At 42.5% G+C, this 18,022-nt stretch overlaps 1 protein-coding gene across 2 annotated transcripts; it reads right to left on the bottom strand.

Moving 5' to 3' along the window:
* Positions 1-7,271: 7,271 nt before the first annotated feature.
* On the bottom strand, positions 7,272-17,211 carry DECR1 (2,4-dienoyl-CoA reductase 1). 2 transcript variants are annotated; one of them, XM_079983183.1, is made up of 10 exons: positions 17,082-17,211; positions 14,771-14,958; positions 12,844-12,901; positions 12,624-12,710; positions 11,249-11,396; positions 10,889-10,988; positions 9,660-9,732; positions 8,375-8,521; positions 7,915-7,977; positions 7,272-7,479 (listed from the first exon to the last, which is right to left on the bottom strand). In XM_079983183.1, the coding sequence occupies exons 1-10, from the start codon at positions 17,160-17,162 to the stop codon at positions 7,420-7,422; spliced, it is 1,005 nt and encodes a 334-aa protein (XP_079839309.1). In that variant the 5' UTR covers positions 17,163-17,211; the 3' UTR covers positions 7,272-7,419. The 2 variants fall into 2 exon arrangements, with proteins under 2 accessions (XP_079839309.1, XP_079839308.1); XM_079983182.1 differs by having other exon boundaries at positions 16,973-17,109.
* Between the last annotated feature and the right edge of the window lie 811 nt (positions 17,212-18,022).

Genomic DNA, 18,022 nt, shown 5'->3' with positions numbered 1-18,022 from the left:
TCTTGATAAATTCTTAGTATTGGGTTCTAACAGTTCTGTTTCTAGTTTCGATTTCTCCACCTGGAAACCAATTTTCCTGTCTTGTTTGTAAGCCTCCATTATTTGAAAATAATGGAGCCAATCTCGTACCTTGGACTTTATTTTCTCATAACTTTGTAATTTAAGTTCACCACCTTCTTGTTCTAAAATTTCAGAATATTTCGGCCAATTTGTTCTCATGTTAAGTTTCTTTGCCTCCTTGGCCTCCATAGGTGAAAGCCACCTGGGAGTTTTATTTTCCAGTAAATCTTTGTACCGAATCCACACGTTATATAGTGCTTTCCTAACAATATGATTTTTAAAACCCTTATACACTTTAACCTTGTCATACCAAATATATGCATGCCAACCGAAGTTATTATCAAATCCTTCCAAGTCTAAAATGTCTGCATTTTCAAGAAGTAGCCAATCTTTTAACCAGCAGAAAGCTGCCGATTCATAGTAGAGTCTTAAGTCCGGCAGGGCAAACCCCCCTCTTTCTTTAGAATCAGTAAGTATCTTGAACTTAATTCTGGGCTTTTTGCCCTGCCAGACAAATTTAGATATATCTTTCTGCCACTTCTTGAAACAGTCCAGTTTATCAACAATTTGTAATGTCTGAAACAAAAATAACATTCTAGGCAATACATTCATCTTAATTACTGCAATTCGACCTAACAAGGAAAGCTTCAGGTTTGACCATGTTTCTAAATCTTTCTTTATCTCAGTCCAGCACTTATCATAGTTATCCTTAAATAAATTTACATTCTTAGATGTCATGTTAATCCCCAGGTATTTTACACTCTTTGCCACCACTAACCCAGTTTCCTCTTGGAATCTCTCTCTTTCAACATTTGTTAAGTTTTTTCCCAGTACCTTGGTTTTTTGTTTGTTCAACTTAAAACCTGCGACCTGGCCAAATACTTGAATTGATTCTAGAGCTCTTTTGGTACTAGTGTCTGGCTCTTGCAGGGTCGATACTAAGTCGTCTGCAAAGGCCTTCAATTTGTAGTGTCTGGCTCCGACCTGAATCCCTTTTACCAGCTGGTCCCCCCTAATCATATTTAACAGAACCTCCAGGACCGATATAAAAAGTAATGGGGATATTGGGCACCCCTGACGTGTCCCTTTTTCTATAGGTAGTTCATCCATAACCACATTATTTACAATTAGCTTTGCCTTTTGCTCAGAATAAATTGCACTTATACCGTTTTCAAACTTTTGGCCTACCCCCATCCCATGGAGATTCTTCTTCATAAATTTCCAAGATATATTGTCAAAGGCTTTCTCCGCGTCCACAAAAATTAAAACTGCCTTTGTGTTAATATTCACTGTCAACATTTCTATAATGTCAATTATATTCCTTACATTGGTAGATATATGTCTACCCGGGAGAAAGCCTGCCTGATCTTTATGGATCTCCTCCACCAGCACCTTCTTCAATCTTTTTGCCAAAATGTCTGCAAAAATTTTATAATCCACATTAAGTAATGATATAGGGCGGTAGTTCTTGATCTGTTTTTTATCAACCTCAGTCTTTGGTATAAGTGTAATGAAAGCTTCTTTCCACGTCTCTGGTGCCCTTTTCCCCTCTAATATCTCGTTACAAACCTCCTTAAGCGGCTGTGTTATCCAGTCCTTCAAAGCTTTGTAGTATCTGGAGGTTAATCCATCTGGCCCTGGAGATTTCCCCAATTGCATATCTTGAATGGCACCCTCAATTTCTTGTTCAGTTATTTTCTCATTTAGAAGCAGCATACTTTGTTGCAAAATTTTTTGTAATCCATATTTCTTGAGAAATTCTTCCATTTCTCTTTCGTTTTCCGGCCCTTGTGCGTACAGTCTTCTGAAATAACTCTGAAAGCAATTGCTGATCTCATTTGGTTTAGAGATGTTCTTTCCATCTACCTCCAAACTTGTGACTGTGTTCAATTTCTGTCTCTTCTTCAATTGCCATGATAGGAGTTTTCCACATTTATCTGCCGATTCGAATGTCTTTTGTCTCATTCGCTTAATTTTCCATTCAATCTCCTGATTCATCAATTCCATATATTGCTTCTGATACAGTTTAATTTCTCTCAAGATCTCATATGACTTTGGATTAGATCGCAATTTCTTTTCACTGTCTTTTATCTTTTCCAAAATTTTATCTTTCTTCTCCTGCTGTTTCCTCCTTTTCAAGGAATTCTGCTGTATCAGGAAACCCCTCATCACGGCCTTGCTTGCGTCCCAGATCACTCGTTTCTCCACTTCTGTCCTCAGATTTATCTCAAAGTAATCCTTCAAGGTCTTTTGGGCCTTTTGGTACACCTCTGGATCTCTAAATAAGGTGTCATTCATTCTCCATCTGAAGGAGCCAGCTGTTGTTATTTTCATTTCCATCTTTACCGCATTATGGTCGGAGCATGTCTTTGGGCAGATTTCCACTTTCTTTATCTTCGGAGCCATTCCACTAGTAATCCATATTTGATCTATTCTTGTCCAGGTCATCTGTGATTCTGAAAAGAATGTTCCCTCCCTCTCGAGAGGATTTCTTGTTCTCCAAATGTCAATCAGGTCCAAGTTGTCAGTCATTTCAAAGAAAGTCTTAGGTAATCTCCCGTCCTTGGAGATCACCTGTCTTTGTGCTTTGTCCATATTTGTAGAGACGACACCGTTCATATCCCCTAAAAGAATCACCTTATAATCCAAATAGTCCATTAATGTCTCGTGCAATTTCTTGTAAAATTCTGCCTTCCCTTCATTCAGTGCATAAATTCCAAATATCAAAATTTTTTCTCCTTGAATCTGTATCTCGATTGCCAAAATTCTTCCATGTTCATCTTTAAAAATCTGTTTTGGAGCCAGTTTCTCTTTTGCATAGATCACCACTCCTCTTTTCTTAACTTTATCTGATGAAATAAATTCTTGTCCCAATCTTTTATTTATAAGTAATCTTCTCTGTGCCCTTGTCACGTGGGTTTCTTGTAGACAAATCAGATCCAATTGTTCTCTTTTCAAAATGTGAAAAACCTCACACCTTTTTCTGGGAAGGTTCAGTCCATTACAATTCCAAGTTAAGTATCTCAGAGACATTATTATAGTTATTAGTTGCCTCCAACTGCACCCTGCAGCTGTTCTTCGTCCGTTGGTGGCCAGCTGCATATTCCATGAAGAGAGTTGGACTCTATTATCCTTGGGGTGAAGGGACGCGGGTGGTGCTGTGGGTTAAACCACAGAGCCTAGGACTTTCCGATCAGAAGGTCGGCGGTTCGAATCCCCGTGACGGGGTGAGCTCCCGTTGCTCAGTCCCTGCTCCTGCCAACCTAGCAGTTCAAAAGCACGCCAAAGTGCAAGTAGATAAATAGGTACCGCTCTGGCAGGAAGGTAAATGGCGTTTCCGTGCGCTGCTCTGGTTCGCCAGAAGCGGCTTAGTCATGCTGGCCACATGACCCAGAAGCTGTACTCTGGCTCCCTTGGCTAATAAAGCAAGATGAGCGCCGCAACCCCAGTTGGCCACGACTGGACCTAATGGTCAGGGGCCCCTTTACCCTTTACCTATCCTTGGGGTCCCTTCCAACTCTACAATTCTAATTCTTGGGCTGCATAGCCTGCCAGCCAGAGCAGATAGTATTTGGCTTAATGAAACAATAGTCTGAAAGCAGCTCAGTGTGTTCACCCAGCTGTTGGAGCTGCATAATGGGAGTAGACCAGGCTTCCACAACCTCGGCCCTCCAGATGTTTTGAGACTACAATTCCTATCATTCCTGACCACTGGTCCTGCTAACTAGGGATCATGGGAGTTGTAGGCCAAAAATATCTGGAGGGCCGAGGTTGAGGAAGCTTGGAGTAAACCAACATCTGGAGAGCCACAAGTCCCCCACTGCTGCAGATGGCCTGGTATCTTAACAGCCTCTGCTTAAATGCTTCCAGCAAACGTCCATCATATGTCTATGGTGAAACTTTTCTGCTGGCTGATAAATTACACAAAACATAAGCAAGAAGACTGAAAAGCTGCATATGCGGATATCATTGGGTGAAGCAAAATCTCGCTTGCATTTTCATCACCTGCGCTATTAAAAAATTATATATTGCTGTCAGAGCTGCCTCTAGGTCCCAGCTCACAGAGGACCAACGCCAGGCTGTCATTATGTACAAAAGTCTTTATTGAGGTTTAGTTTCCATTTCAAAGCCGCAGCGCGCAGCTCTACGTCTTAAAGCCTAGACCGGCGAAGTACCGTCTGAGTCTCCACCCCTATGACACCCGTTTAAGATCCTACCCCGGCTCCACCTTTTACGCTGCTCTCTCCTCCTCTGGGTCCTCCTGCCCGCTGGGGCATTGCCCTTTCTGGACTCTTCCGACGCTGAGTCGCTTAGCTCCTCCCCCTCCCTCCGGCGGGCTTTAGGACCCGGTTCCCAATCCTCATTCTCTGCTGTCCCGCGCTCCTGTACATTTGAACTTGCCTCTCGCGCCAACCCAGTGACCTTCCTCCTGACCGTTACACTACTTCTGTCACTGCTTCCCTCTTCCGGGATACTGGCCGGATCTGACCTCCCCTCCGTTGTCTGACTCTCCGATGGAGGTGTGGTCAGCCCTGCCTTATCTTCTCTCCCTGGTGGGGAATGCACTGGCCCTGATCCTTGGGACTCTTCCCCCCCACTCTGCTCTGGTGGGGAAGCTGGTCCTGATTTCCAACTACTGCTCTGGGAGTCCCTGCTGCCCCCTTGCTCCTGGGACGTTCCCCTTGGGAATCCCCTACTCCTGGCCACTGGCGCCCCCTTCTGTGAATCTTCCAATTCGCTGGAGAGGCTCATGGAATCCCTCGGTCCACTGTCCTCTTCTCCTACGCTCCCCTCGGATTCTTCCCCTTCGCTCTCCATCTCCTCTCTTCCCTGTGCCTCTGCTCCTGAACCCCTGACAATTGCCATCTAACATTTAGCAATCACAACCGGCATCAATATTCATGCCGATCAGAACTATCAGTTCTAGATGAGCAACATGTTGCTCAGCAATCCGTAATTAAGCACCTAAATATAAGTGCCCCATTTTTCCCAGCTGCTGCGTGGCTGCAAATCCCACCGGCATCAAATGGGAGCAGCCAATGCTGTGAATCTCTGTAAATCAGGCCAAGGCAGATCATTTACCATTTTCTTTTACTGCATTTTATGACTACAAGTTAAACTATAAGGATGCAAGTCACACTATGCTTAGTAGTTAAGTCCAACTTACATTCATACGAAAAAGTAGAAATTCCACAAGAACTCAGAAAGCCATCTCCTCCTCATTTGAAACATCAAATGAAGTTTTTCTTTTGTCCAATCCAGGAAAATAGGGTTTCACTTACCCACACTGATGTGGTGGGTAGTTGCAAGTCCCATATAACCCCAGTGTGTCAGTTGCCTCCGGTCAATTTCATTCCATTTATCTTGACTCTTGGTAGCTCTCAACTATATCGAAAGTTTGCCCCTTCCTGCATAGCCGTTAAAGCACACATTGGCCGCTGCAAGGTACGAATTGTGCCTCATCTCCCAGTTGCCAACCTGGAGGCAATAGGAGTAAATGGACATTGTGGTGACAATGGGACTTACTGGCTGTTTTCTTTTCTAGAAGGGAGGTCTAGCTTTTCAAAGTGGTCTTCCCATATATCTAACTGCTAGACAACACATTTAAGTGCCTGTTTTGTGTTTCTACGAGGTGTTTTTTTTTATAAAAAAAATCTCATTTCAAATATTCTACACATTTTCAGTACCATGGAATTATGCTGGTGCCAGCTCAAGATGCCACCTACGTTTTACTGGGCTCATTTCCCTACAGCAATTCAGCTTGCATAGGTAGGGAGGCTGAAAATCGCACAGGTTGTGTAAGACCTTTATGAGTTTTCATAACCTGAAATGTGCTTCTGGAGGTTTTCCTTCCTGTCTTATGGTTCCACCTAGTGGCCACTTTTGACTCGGAAGACCAAGAAGAAATCCTTAGCATCTCTGGTTCAAAAGACTGTCTTAAGAAAAACAGAACTGGGAAAAGCTTGAATTATGGGAAGCTACTGTCAGAGCGGACAATCCTGGGTCTAGAATGACCAATGGCCTCAACTCTAAATAAAAGAAGTTTCATATGAATACAGCCGGTCCCAAAGAAGAACAATCCCTACCAATCTCTAGGGCAGAGGTGGGAAACCCGTTTCAGCTGAAGATGCATATTCCCTGTGGAAGACACATACCTTGTGGGTAGGCATAGCCACGGACAAAAGCAGGAGCAGCAATGCATGTAAAATGTACCTTAGTGCAGTAGGCTAGTTTCTACATACATCCCTCTATATCAGGCATAGGCAAACTCTGCCCTCCAGATGTTTTGGGACTACAACTCCCATCATCTCTAGCTAACAGGGCCAGTGGTCAGGGATGATGGGAATTGTAGTCTCAAAACATCTGCAGGGCAGAGTTTGCCTATGCCTGCTCTATATCCTCTCTCCAGGAAAGCAAGGGGCATTGTCACAGTTCAAACATACATTCTGCAATAAAGCTGCTAGGCATATTTGCAAAGCTAAGCAGGGTCCAGTACAGTTTCATAGTGGATGGGGGAACACGTATTGGGATTCCTTCATTGCAAGGGGGTGGACTGGATGACCCTCAGGGTCCCTTCCAATTCCATGATTTGAGAAGAGTGCAAAAGCAGGACTGGTGAGGGGTGTGACCCAGGAAGATTTCTGAAGGGCAGATACAGAGGTCTGGAAGGTTGTGTTTGGCTCCTGCCCATCTGTCAAATTTTGTGGAAAGATTAAGGATCTGGTCTGCCAACTAGAAAAGGTTCCACATCCTTGTTCTATTGGTATAGCTGCTCCAGCTCTTGTGTGAGTTTTCCCCCAATCAAATTCACCTTAAACTTTTTTTCACAGAAGCTGTGTGGTTTTGTCAACATTTGATTACTGATGCAGTCACCTCAACAATCGTTCCATGATATCACTGCATCTCAGGGTCACAGATCAGATGATGACCATATTCTCACAATATTGCCATATTGCCACAAATATAGGGAGTTGGGGAGGGATGAAGCGCTGTCTCTCTCCTACTCATATATGTAGTTGCCTGATAATAACTGAAGTTTCTCCTGAGATGCAGAACTGCTTGACATAAATGCTTGACTTCAAACTCTAAAACCAAAACTCAGGCAAGATACAAGGCCTCATTCTAAACTGGCATGCTAAACAAAGTTGTTGTTTTTTTTAATATCACATACCAAACCAGCCCCCCAAATGAAACCACACATTACTGATCAATTTCTGTTATGATGCTTATTTAAAAAGCATTTAATATTGTGCTGTATGTAAATTAAAATTGTTCAGCCTTGAAAATGTATAAAAGTCAGTCAATTAATACCAACATTAGTGCTTGAATTTCTATATAAAAATATAGTTTGAAAGAAAGTTATGAGCCTTTTGTTTTCCTTATCATTTCTTCCATCTTATTCCATTCTTCACTGGTAACCTAGCACAGAAAATAAAACATTTTAGATGAGATACTAACTTCAGGTTTTTCCGTCTTTGAGTTTTATGCAGACATAATGGGCACAATCAAGCATCTTTCCCCATTGAAATGAATGTGATTAAAAGCTTGCTTTTGGCGGGATTGAACCCTAAACATATAATTTTCTACATTTCTGATGTTCAGGTGTGAGTGCCAGTGCTTACATTGCCAAAACAACATTATCCATGCACAAGAGGGAGGTATTAGAAGGGGGGGGGGGGCTTACAAACTTCGTTAAAAGGGGGGGGGGAATAGTGAAGACATAAACACCCTGAAAAAACTGCCCAATGAAAACTGAGCATTGTTTGGTGACACTGGAAGACAGAGTGACAATTTCAAAAAGGCACAGAGCATGCTGCAACATTTTTTTTACCAATCCGACTTGCAAATTATTACCTTGGTTAGGTGATTAAACTCTCCAGCCATAGAGACGTATTCACCACCATCCATTCTAATGACCTGCAAGATTAAAGCACATTTCCCCCCATTAAGCCACTCCCAACAATAATTTGAACTGATTTCAGTTGAACCAATATGCTAAGGAAACCTAGTACGGCCAAATAAAGTACTTTTAAGTCATTAATGTTTTCTATTTAGTAAAAACATAATGGAAAGCATCATTCAACAGAACTAGTTATGCTAGAATATCCACAAACTGCTTTTTCCATCAACTAAAGCCGCAAATAATTTTAAAGATGTAAAATTCCCAATGAATTTGCATGGAGCTTGTCTAGCCCCAAAGAAAGCATTTAGCCCCCTCTAATGGGACCAGGTGGAAATGGCTTCTGGATCACAATATTCTAGCATCAGTAGCAATGAGATTCGGGCACCCCTAACAACTAGAATGATAACTTACTGCTCCGTTAATCCAACTTGCATAATCACTACAGAGGTAGGTGGCAAGATTGGCAATCTCTTCTATTGTTCCCAGACGCCCACAAGGAATTCTCTTGAGCATTTCTTTCTCAAACACACCTTCTGGGTCCAAACGGCTGAAAGCTCCCTGAAGAAAATTATCGAGAGAAACTATTGCTTTCGGAACTCTGTTCGAGGCCATCTGAAAAAGTTTTATACTTAACAATCATGGGTAAAAGTAAACTGACTGTGTAGCACAGATCAAGCAAGTGTCAACTGGGGAAATAATGTGGGTAACTCTAGTAGATTTGTATCTACTGAAACACTAAATGTCATACATTTCGCCCAGGCAACCATATCACGCAGAAAAATACTCCTTAATGGGCCAGAAAAACAACAACACAAAAAACCTATGTTAGATATGTATAACGTGTAAGTTAGATAATAACTGGGGTAAGTAGATAATAATTTATGCCATGAGATTATCTATGTTAATAAGTATTTATTATTATAAATTGCATCTATAGGATAATTTTATTTTTTGAATTGTAAATATGTTATATTACTTATTGACCTATATTGTTTATTATGTTCTATTTCGGGACGTGGGTGCCACTGTGGTCTAAACCACTGAGCCTCTTAGGCTTTCTGATCAAAAGGTTGGTGGTTCAAATCCCCGCGATGGGGTGAGCTCCCATTGCTTTGCACCAACTACTGACAACTTAGCAGTTCAAAAGCACACCAGTGCAAGTAGATAAACAGGTACCACTGTGGTGGGAAGGTAAATGACGTTTCCGTGTACTCTGGTTTCCATCATGGTGTTCTGTTGCGCCAGAAGCAGTTTAGTCATGCTGGCCACATGACCCAGAAAGCTGTCTGTGGACAAACGCTGGCTCCCTCGGCCTGAAAGCGAGATGAGCGCTGTGACCCCATAGTCACCTTTGACTGGACTTAACCGTCCAAGGGACCTTTACCTTTTTTTTAACCTATTATGTTTTATTTATTATGCTACATTGTAAACTGTCCTGTGGCCTTTGATGAAGTGGTATATAATTTTACAAAGTTGTTTTTTAAAAGAGAGAATGAAAGTGGATAATGATTATATGTGCTTCCAAGTTCTATTTAAACCAGTATTTATTTGCACCTCTCCTTTTCATAAAATGGTGCTCAAGGCAGCTATGAGATCTGTCTCAAGCAGAACTTAAATTAGGCTCAGAGACCCAGTCACTAAAGTCAATCTGATGTCTCGGCCAATTCTTTAATGGCTACAAAACATGATCATGTACCTTAGTCTTTATTGGGCCTGGTTGAATCACATTGAATCTCATGCCATATTTACCCCATTCCGCTGCAAGAGACCTAGAAATTCATTAAGAGAGTTTGTAAGTATTCAGCATATAAAGAGGATTAGAAGTAAAAATAAAAATGCATCTGGGCTTACAGGTTTTCTGTTCATAGGTCCCTTCCCAATGGAGAAGAACTACACACAGAGGGAGAAAACACTTTCCCAAAAATCGGGGGAAAATAAGGAGGAAGTGTATAGGAAAGAAGGAACTCTGATGGGATAGACGAATGAAGCAGCTTCAGCAGGTGTTGGGCTAACATGAAGTGAGGTTGCCCCTAGGGCAAAGGTTGCCCTTCTGTGCTGTAACCCTACCCTGTTTGTGGGCTACGTCCACTGAGGATAATGCAGGAATTCCTGTAGGTTATGAATCACGTGGATCTGTTTTAATCATAGTTCAAGCAGAGGCAGATTTAGGACTGGTTCTGCTACTGGCTGCTGAGCCTAAGGGGCGCTGCTGGGCAACACAGCTATGGTCTGGTGAACTGAGCAGAACAGAAGGCAAGAGGCAGGGGGAACCGAATTTTGTTCTTGCACAGGGCACTGAAAGGCCAAAGTCCACCTCTGATTCAAGCACAATTTGGGGAATGCATTCGACAGCTGGAATGCGACTCTGGTCATTTGGCTGCTTTTGATACCTTTGATCAAGTATCCTCTTGGACTGCCTAGGCAGAATGGGTATTGGGGTTAATATTTTATCCTGCCCTACCTATGGGGCCATGTCCAGAAAGCAACAATGGGAGACTGTTGCAGCACCACGGTCCTTGTACTATGGTCTACAGCAGGATACAATCTTGTCCACAATGCTGTTTAACATCTATATGAAGTCATTCGGATTTGAACTTCCGGCACCTGCTGAATAATTTGTTTACTCCAGTAGGCATTTTAACTGAAGCCTGATTTTATAGTTCTAACCACTGTTAGCCTTTTTTGTATTGTATTCCTTATAAAACATTTTGAGGTTACTGTGGTTAAATGGTATATGATTTGTTAAAATAAAATAAAAACCCAATGAAAATGAATTTGTTGAACCCACCACAATGGCAAACAGCCACTTCTCACTCCAATTCTAAGCTGTCTCTTTTGGGTTGGTCTATTTCAGCCTTAAGAGGGAGTGTTTAAAAAAAATAAAAATAAAAAAATGAGGGGGGCAGTTGCTGAAAGATTACTTACTTGCACAGGCCTTCAACGCCGGCTTTGGCAGAAGCGCTTGGCGACACAAACCCTGACCCACTTTCTGCATAAATTGTGGTGATGGCTAGAAAGGCTGCTCCTGGAAGATGCAAGATTTTTAAAAAATTAATTATATGTATTGCTCTCCTTTCCAAATTATCAGTTTCCTAAAACAGGTCAAATTAATGAAGGAGAGAGACAGAGAGTCAGTGGAGGCTGGACTCTACAATTCTATAATTCTATGAAAATAAAGCTTGAGGTTTTCAGGGTTCTAAGAAGGCTCCACCTCCCAAAAAATCTATTTCTTGTCCAAAATGGTATTCAGTAAGAAAAGGACAAGCTCTGTCAGTCTCAATTTACCTTTTCGTGCTTTAATCAGTTCTTTTCCAATTCCCAGAGTTATATAGGCAGTACCGTTAAGAACAATATCTGTGATTGTCCTCCATGCATTTGGGGAAAGACGTTCAGAAGGAGATACAAAATTTCCAGCTGCATTATTTATTATAACCTGAAAGGGAGAAAGAAAGCTTAAATATTTGCCGAAATTGGTCTTCTGCACATTTAAGATACTCGTTGGTGGTTTCAGAAATTCCAGGAGAATTTTTACAGAAAAACAGAGTGGCCCAGTTCACACATGGTTTAGCACAAATAACAAGAGTGCAGGTTCCTGGAGGGAAGATCAGAGCCATCCTGCTCATTCCCTGGTCCTGCTGCCACTCCACTGCTTGGGGCTAAGGCATGGTTTGCCTCTGGCTAGAACTGAACCAGGGCTCGTGGTTTGTCTGGAGCAAGACAAACTACAAGCCTGGGTTCAGACGTAATGCTAATCCAAATTGTGGCTTAACATCAGCTAAGGAGGCAGCAGCAGGACAGTGTTTCAGGTGACAATTTCAGTCCAGGAAACCACATCTTGGTTCATGTGTGCTGAGCCATGGTTTGGCTTAAAGGTACACACACTCCGAGTCGGTATAACCTACCAGCACCTTTTGCAACAGCAAAAGATCTGCAGCGCAGAGAAAAACCAAGTAACCATTTTGGTTTTAAAAGCTTTTGCATCAATTCCAGTATGTGTTCCAACCAACCAAGCAACGCCAGTCAACCACACTTGTCCTCTTGAGTTTAACTCACAAGACACGAACATAGAGATGGTGACTTTATCTAACTGCCTTTTGGCCAGTAAAAAGTATCTGAGAGCAGTGGAACCCTCCATTAACAAAAAATAAATCTCCTATCCACAGCTTTCAAGACTTTTAACAAGCTAATTCCGACAGGTTTGTGATGCAAGTTGGAGCTGCAGCAAAATGTTGAAGCCGTGAGTGCTCATGTGGAGCTTCAGGCAATCAGCCATACCTTCTTCCAGGATAGTCCAATCTATTTGCCTTCACAACTGTCAGTAAGCACTGTGTGGCCACTGAGCATGCTCAGTCCTCACTGGGATGTGGGAGAGGCTGGGGGTTCATGTGTACACACTGGTGCCCATCCCAGTTACAACAAGGTCATGTTGACATCGGGCAGTTAAAGTCCACAGCTTCCTCAAAATACTGCTGTGACCTATTCCCATGGATTTTGTTCTATGGGTAGATTCAACTGAACATTACTTTTGAAAATATTAAAATCTTTCAGAATCCTTTTCAATTCATTAGCTTGCTTACATTTAGAAGGTTGTTTTTTTAATGCACACTGAGTTGGATTTTTCCAGTAATGATTAATTAAAGTTTTGAATTAGGATACTCACACTGGGATGTCCAGCCACTTCAATTAATTGAGAAATTGCACTGCTAACAGATGCTGGATCTCTCACATCGCACTGAACTGCGTGGACCTGTGTAATAAACTATTATCAATATATCCACTACCAATAGCAGAAGAGAAAAAGAAATAATTAAATATATTCTTACATATATAAAATCCCATAACTGAATGTACCATTAATAACATTTGTTATTTAACAATACCTTATTTCCCGTTTTAGAAGAAATTTCTTCTGCGGTTTGTTTCAATACATCAAGTTTCCTATAAATAATTACACGTTACGGTTGAGTTTCCATTACAGCCATATACTGTACATCAAACTTCTGGGGTTTCTCTCTTAGCGTTTTGGTAAAAGCTTAGCAGTGATTCCATGTGTGATGTGGCAGGCTGACAATGAAGAGCTTTGTCCAATGCTTGTCCCATTCACAGCAGATTGACTGAGATTAATGGACCTAAGTTATTAATGTTCATTCATTTCAGTGGGTTTACTCTGAGTAGGACTAGCATTGGACACAATGCAGTAAGTTCTATTTCAGACTGAAGTTGTATTATTAAATACAAACAGAGGTTTCTCATTGGGAGGCAGATACTCTTAGTGCTTGCTCATTTATTTCTGAGGCTCAAAATTCATGTCCCCACTCCCCCTGCTCAATTTAAACCCCATAGGGTTTAAATAGGGCAGAATATTACCTGCACCCTTAAAGGAGTAAAAAGTTACTTACATTCCACTATATCCCAGGAGCATTTAACATCTATGAAGATTTTATGATTTTCAAAATAATTTTTATTTCTTTTTGTTCCTTCAAATAAAAGTTCATGTTTGGATGAAGATGAGTGTTTTGCCTCTCTCAATATTATACCATTAAACAGAAACAAAAAGTATTGTTTAATAATATTTTCCTACACAGTGGTACCTCAGATTACATATGCTTCAGGTTACAGACTCCGCTAACCCAGAAATAGTACCTCAGGTTAAGAACTTTGCTTCAGGATAAGAACAGAAATCGGGCTCCGGCGACGCGGCGGCAGCTGGAGGCCCCATTAGCTAAAGTGATGCTTCAGGTTAAGAACAGTTTCAGGTTAAGAATGGACCTCCGGAACGAATTAATTACTTAACCCGAGGTACCACTGTACATATAAAAATGTAAGGATGTCATCGCACAGCCCTTATCGGAGGATTTGTATTGCCTAATGGATTTGTATGAAGTTAGAGTGGGAGCCAAAGAGAAGGCAGGTTGCACAATCAAGAAGGGGGGGGGGCACTGAGAGGGGAAAAGTGGTAGTTTAAATCGATGGCCTGAATTTGAATCAAGCAGGGATGGAGATAACAGAGAGGAAAATGGCAGTTTCAAACAACAGCAGAGGATTCAGTAAACTAGCTTCAAACAATGGAATATCTGAGGGCTTTGCATCCTTTATCTCTCTCACATGAGGCAGCTGAGGAACGGAAGAGAGAGACAAGTTTGACCAAAGCGAGAATGGAGAAACATTGAAAGCAGAAAAGTGGGTGTTTAAAAACAACAGCAGAAATTTGAGTAAAGCACACTGAGAGGAAAATTTTCAGTTTTGAACATAAGAAGATGCAGGTCACCATGGGGTGGGGTGGGGTTGTGGCACAAAAAGAGAGGGGAGGAAGCGTTGACATGGGGGTGAAGGTTAAAACAGGGGAGGAAAATGGAGCTAACTCATTCTTATGAATTTAGTTCAGTCGTGTTTTTGGGCACAGTCACACTTATTTAGGTAAACAAACGGCGCCCCCAAAAGGACCCCACAGAACAAAAATCCGCTACTGAGTGTTGGTGCGGTTGTCTGAATGAATGGTCCTTCAGTGTCAATTCACAACACACTGCTCAGTGAACTTGGATTTCTCAAATATTGCCTGACTGCTTAAAAAAACCAGAAGAATCCATTGTGCAATCCCAGGGTTGCATCCCACGAAGTTAAAATGAATGCGCCTAAGTTACCTTAGCGTCATTGAGTAGGACTAACATGTCTACCCTAAATGTGTTTGCTTCCTCCCTGTGCTCAGCGGGTCTTAGTGCCAAGTAAGTGTGCAGAGGATTCCATACTGAGAAGTGTACTCTCCATTTTAAAAGACTACATCATGCAAAATGGAATAGATGCTCTTACCGGCTTGCTATAACACACTCTGCTCCCAAAGCAGAAAGAGCAGCTGTCATCCCTTTTCCAATGCCAGTGCCACCTCCTGTGATAAAGGCCACTTTGCCATGAAAAGTATCTGATGGCAGCATCACTTTCTGAAGTGGTGCGAAAGCACGATCAGCTTGATACATTACTTTTGTTCCAAGGCTTAAAAGCTGAAAAAGGGAAAGAAGATAATTTACTATGTTTTACAGGTTAATAAAACCTAGATAATTCTCAGCTATAAAGCTACTGTGGATATAGTTATTTTTTAAAAAACACACCATTGCTGTGAATACCAACAGCAATACTTAACATCTGTGTATAGAACTTACAAGTTGAAAACTTTATGTCATGCGTAGGCAAACTAAGGCCCAGGGGCTGGATCTGGCCCAATCGCCTTCTAAATCTGGCCGGTGGACAGTCCGGGAATCAGTGTGTTTTTACATGAGTAGAATATGTGCTTTTATTTAAAATGCATCTCTGGGTTATTTGTGGGGCATGTACAGTGGTACCTCAGGTTAAGTACTTAATTCGTTCCGGAGGTCCGTACTTAACCTGAAACTGTTCTTAACCTGAACCACCACTTTAGCTAATGGGGCCTCCTGCTGCCGCCACGCCGCCAGAGCACGATTTCTGTTCTTATCCTGAAGCAAAGTTCTTAACCTGAAGCACTATTTCTGGGTTAGCGGAGTCTGTTACCTGATGCGTATGTAACCTGAAGCGTATGTAACTCGAGGTACCACTGTATAATATATATAATATAGTCCAGTCCACCACATGGTCTGAGGGACGGTGGACCGACCCACAGCTGAAAAAGGTTGCTGACCCCTGCTTTATGTGCATTATCTAATTGTAAACTTAACAGCATGAGTGAAGAATTGGCTCTGGCCAGCAGACCAGATCCTTAACTTTCCCCACTGTCACCCCACCCATGGGATAAGTTTGAAGTAAGGAAGCCTGGGGGGGTTAATTAGTGCTGTGGTGTAGAGATTCTCCACAACTACATTATATCAATTCTGTAAAGTAAATCTGATTTATTTATAAGAGCCCTTCTGAATCAGGCCTAAGGCCCATCTGTTCTCACAGTGGTCAATCGGCCCATGGGAAGCTCACAAGCAGAACCTTAGCACAACAGCACTCGCCCTACCAGCAATTCCCCATACTGTGTGGGGAGAATTGACCTGAGAGTTGCTTGCCTAATGAGCTTCTCTCTTAACCATATATCAACTCTCTATGAACAAATACAAAAAATCTTACCTAGCCCATTTGAATGAGTGCTGGACATTCATGCCATCTCAGATTTGATAACAGCTTAAGAAAACAACTTTTAAAAGAAAACTGTCATTCTCAAACACCAGGTTCAAAGTTCACATTCCTGCAGCCTGATCTTATCTCCATTTAGAGCACAGGCTTCAAACAAATAGCTCTAGATTGGCCAATGAGCCTCTTAACTGAGCTCAGTAAACTGTTCAAATGCTGTGGACTTCAATATTGATACAATTCCCACTGAAACCAATGGAGATCATTACAGTGAGCTCCGGACTCTGGAAAAGTACTGAGCAAATGCCAGTTAAGCAACCTCCTATTTAGCCACAAGGGTGGGGGTTCCAAAAAGCTGCTTCAGCCTGCATAAGGACCTTTTTCTACTGTGGAATTTTGGAATGAAAATCTGAGCAGCTGATACCCCGCCCCTTAAACACTGCAGAATGGCAGTGGTGGAGTTACAGTTCTCTGCTGCTGGTACATCTGCTGATAAGTGGATTAAAATTGGCATGATCCTGCGAATGAACATATTTTTCAGCACCTTTAAAGGCTGTCCTATTTTATGCTGTCCTACCTTTTTTTTTACATTTTACTTTTAGTTAAATAATTAAGATACAGATATATAGATATACACATAGGAGTCAATTCCTAGGGGCAGAAATCTGAGGGTAATTCCTATTTAAATATGTGTGTGTGTGTGTGTGTGTGTGTGTGTGTGTGTGTGTGTATAATGTCATGTGATTGATCATGCGGGGTGGGGCTTACCTGCCCCCTCCCCCCTATTTTATTGAAGTTGGCACCCCTGCATATACACACACAGCGCCTTGCAAACAGAAAACTAGCAGAGCCAGGGAGAGGAGTGGTCTTTCTATGTACGGGGAAGATTTGCTCCTCCACCCGATGCATAAACAAATTTATACATACTGTATAGCTTAAAGGCAGATGTTTCGCAAATTTACACCACTTATTCCCGTCGGGAGGTGCGGCAAATTTCCAGCGTATGCATATCCAGGCGGAGCACATAGCACCTTACCCGTACAGGTGAAGGAAGCAGCCGCGGGACTAGCCTGGCCCGCACTCCGCACGACACACACAGCACCGCCGCCAACGCCATCTTACCCTACTTCTGAGTCCTCTGCGAACAGGGAGTTCCTCTAAGCCCCGCCCCTCCTGCCCCGCCCCCTCACAGTCCAATCAGAGATGGAAGGAGAAGCTGAAGGGCGGGGCTCGATGGAACGCGCACGCTTCGGCCACGCCCCCTTCGGCAGAGAGGCCGCGCCCCACCTCTCGGAAAACTTGAATGACCACTGCGCCGATGTATTCATTGCCTGCAGATTTATCAATGAGCTTGAATTGATCTAGAGCTGCCAGTCCCCGAGGCGCAGAAGTGGAGTCATATGGAGAGCAGGAGTGCCTTTGACCACGTGCGGAAAGCTGTCTTTCTTGGCCGCTGAGTAACCTTCATCTGCCTGCGTTGCCACCTGTCCTGTATTCATCCAGGATTGTCCCGTATTTCAATGTAAAATGTTACATCCTGTAATGATACAGTTTTGTCTTGTATTTCAGGTTCTCTCTCTCTCTCTCTCTCTGCCAAGTTAGGGATCCTCTCCAAATGCACGTGTTTGAAAGAGTGTGTGAAAGGTCATGTATTTAAGGTAGCCAAGCACAGACAGATTTACAAATTCATGTGTGCGCGAGTACGTGCGCGACAAATGTCAGAGGGGCCATCCTGTTAGGCTGCAATAAATTGAAGTAGATTGCTTTGAAGTCACTTCACTACCAGATGGGGGGGAAATCGTCCACCAACCGCCCTGCCCTTACCCCCCCCTCCCCCGCTTAGCTATCCCATATCTAGGGATAGACTTGCAATATTTCAGATTGAGACATAGGTCTGGTTTCAACATTCCGGGAAAACGAAGGGAATCGGGAAACCGCGTCCCGACTATTTTCCTACTTCTGCTCCCTTAAGAACTA

The sequence above is a fragment of the Podarcis cretensis genome (assembly GCF_951804945.1).
Source record: "Podarcis cretensis genome assembly, chromosome: 7".
Lineage (NCBI taxonomy): Eukaryota > Metazoa > Chordata > Lepidosauria > Squamata > Lacertidae > Podarcis > Podarcis cretensis.
Note: the sequence above shows the minus strand (reverse complement) of the source record. Positions and strands in the feature narration are given on the sequence as shown.

Excerpts from the sequence above, each read along its gene's own strand:
- DECR1 (XM_079983182.1), bottom strand. The coding sequence starts at position 17,071 with ATGTGCTCCGCCTGGATATGCATACGCTGGAAATTTGCCGCACCTCCC. Across the intron at positions 14,959-16,972 it reads ATCTGCCTTTAAGCTATACA|CTTTTAAGCCTTGGAACAAA; the intron begins GTATGTATAAAT and ends TCCCTTTTTCAG. Across the intron at positions 9,733-10,888 it reads GGCGTTGAAGGCCTGTGCAA|GTCTCTTGCAGCGGAATGGG; the intron begins GTAAGTAATCTT and ends ATGAATTTCTAG.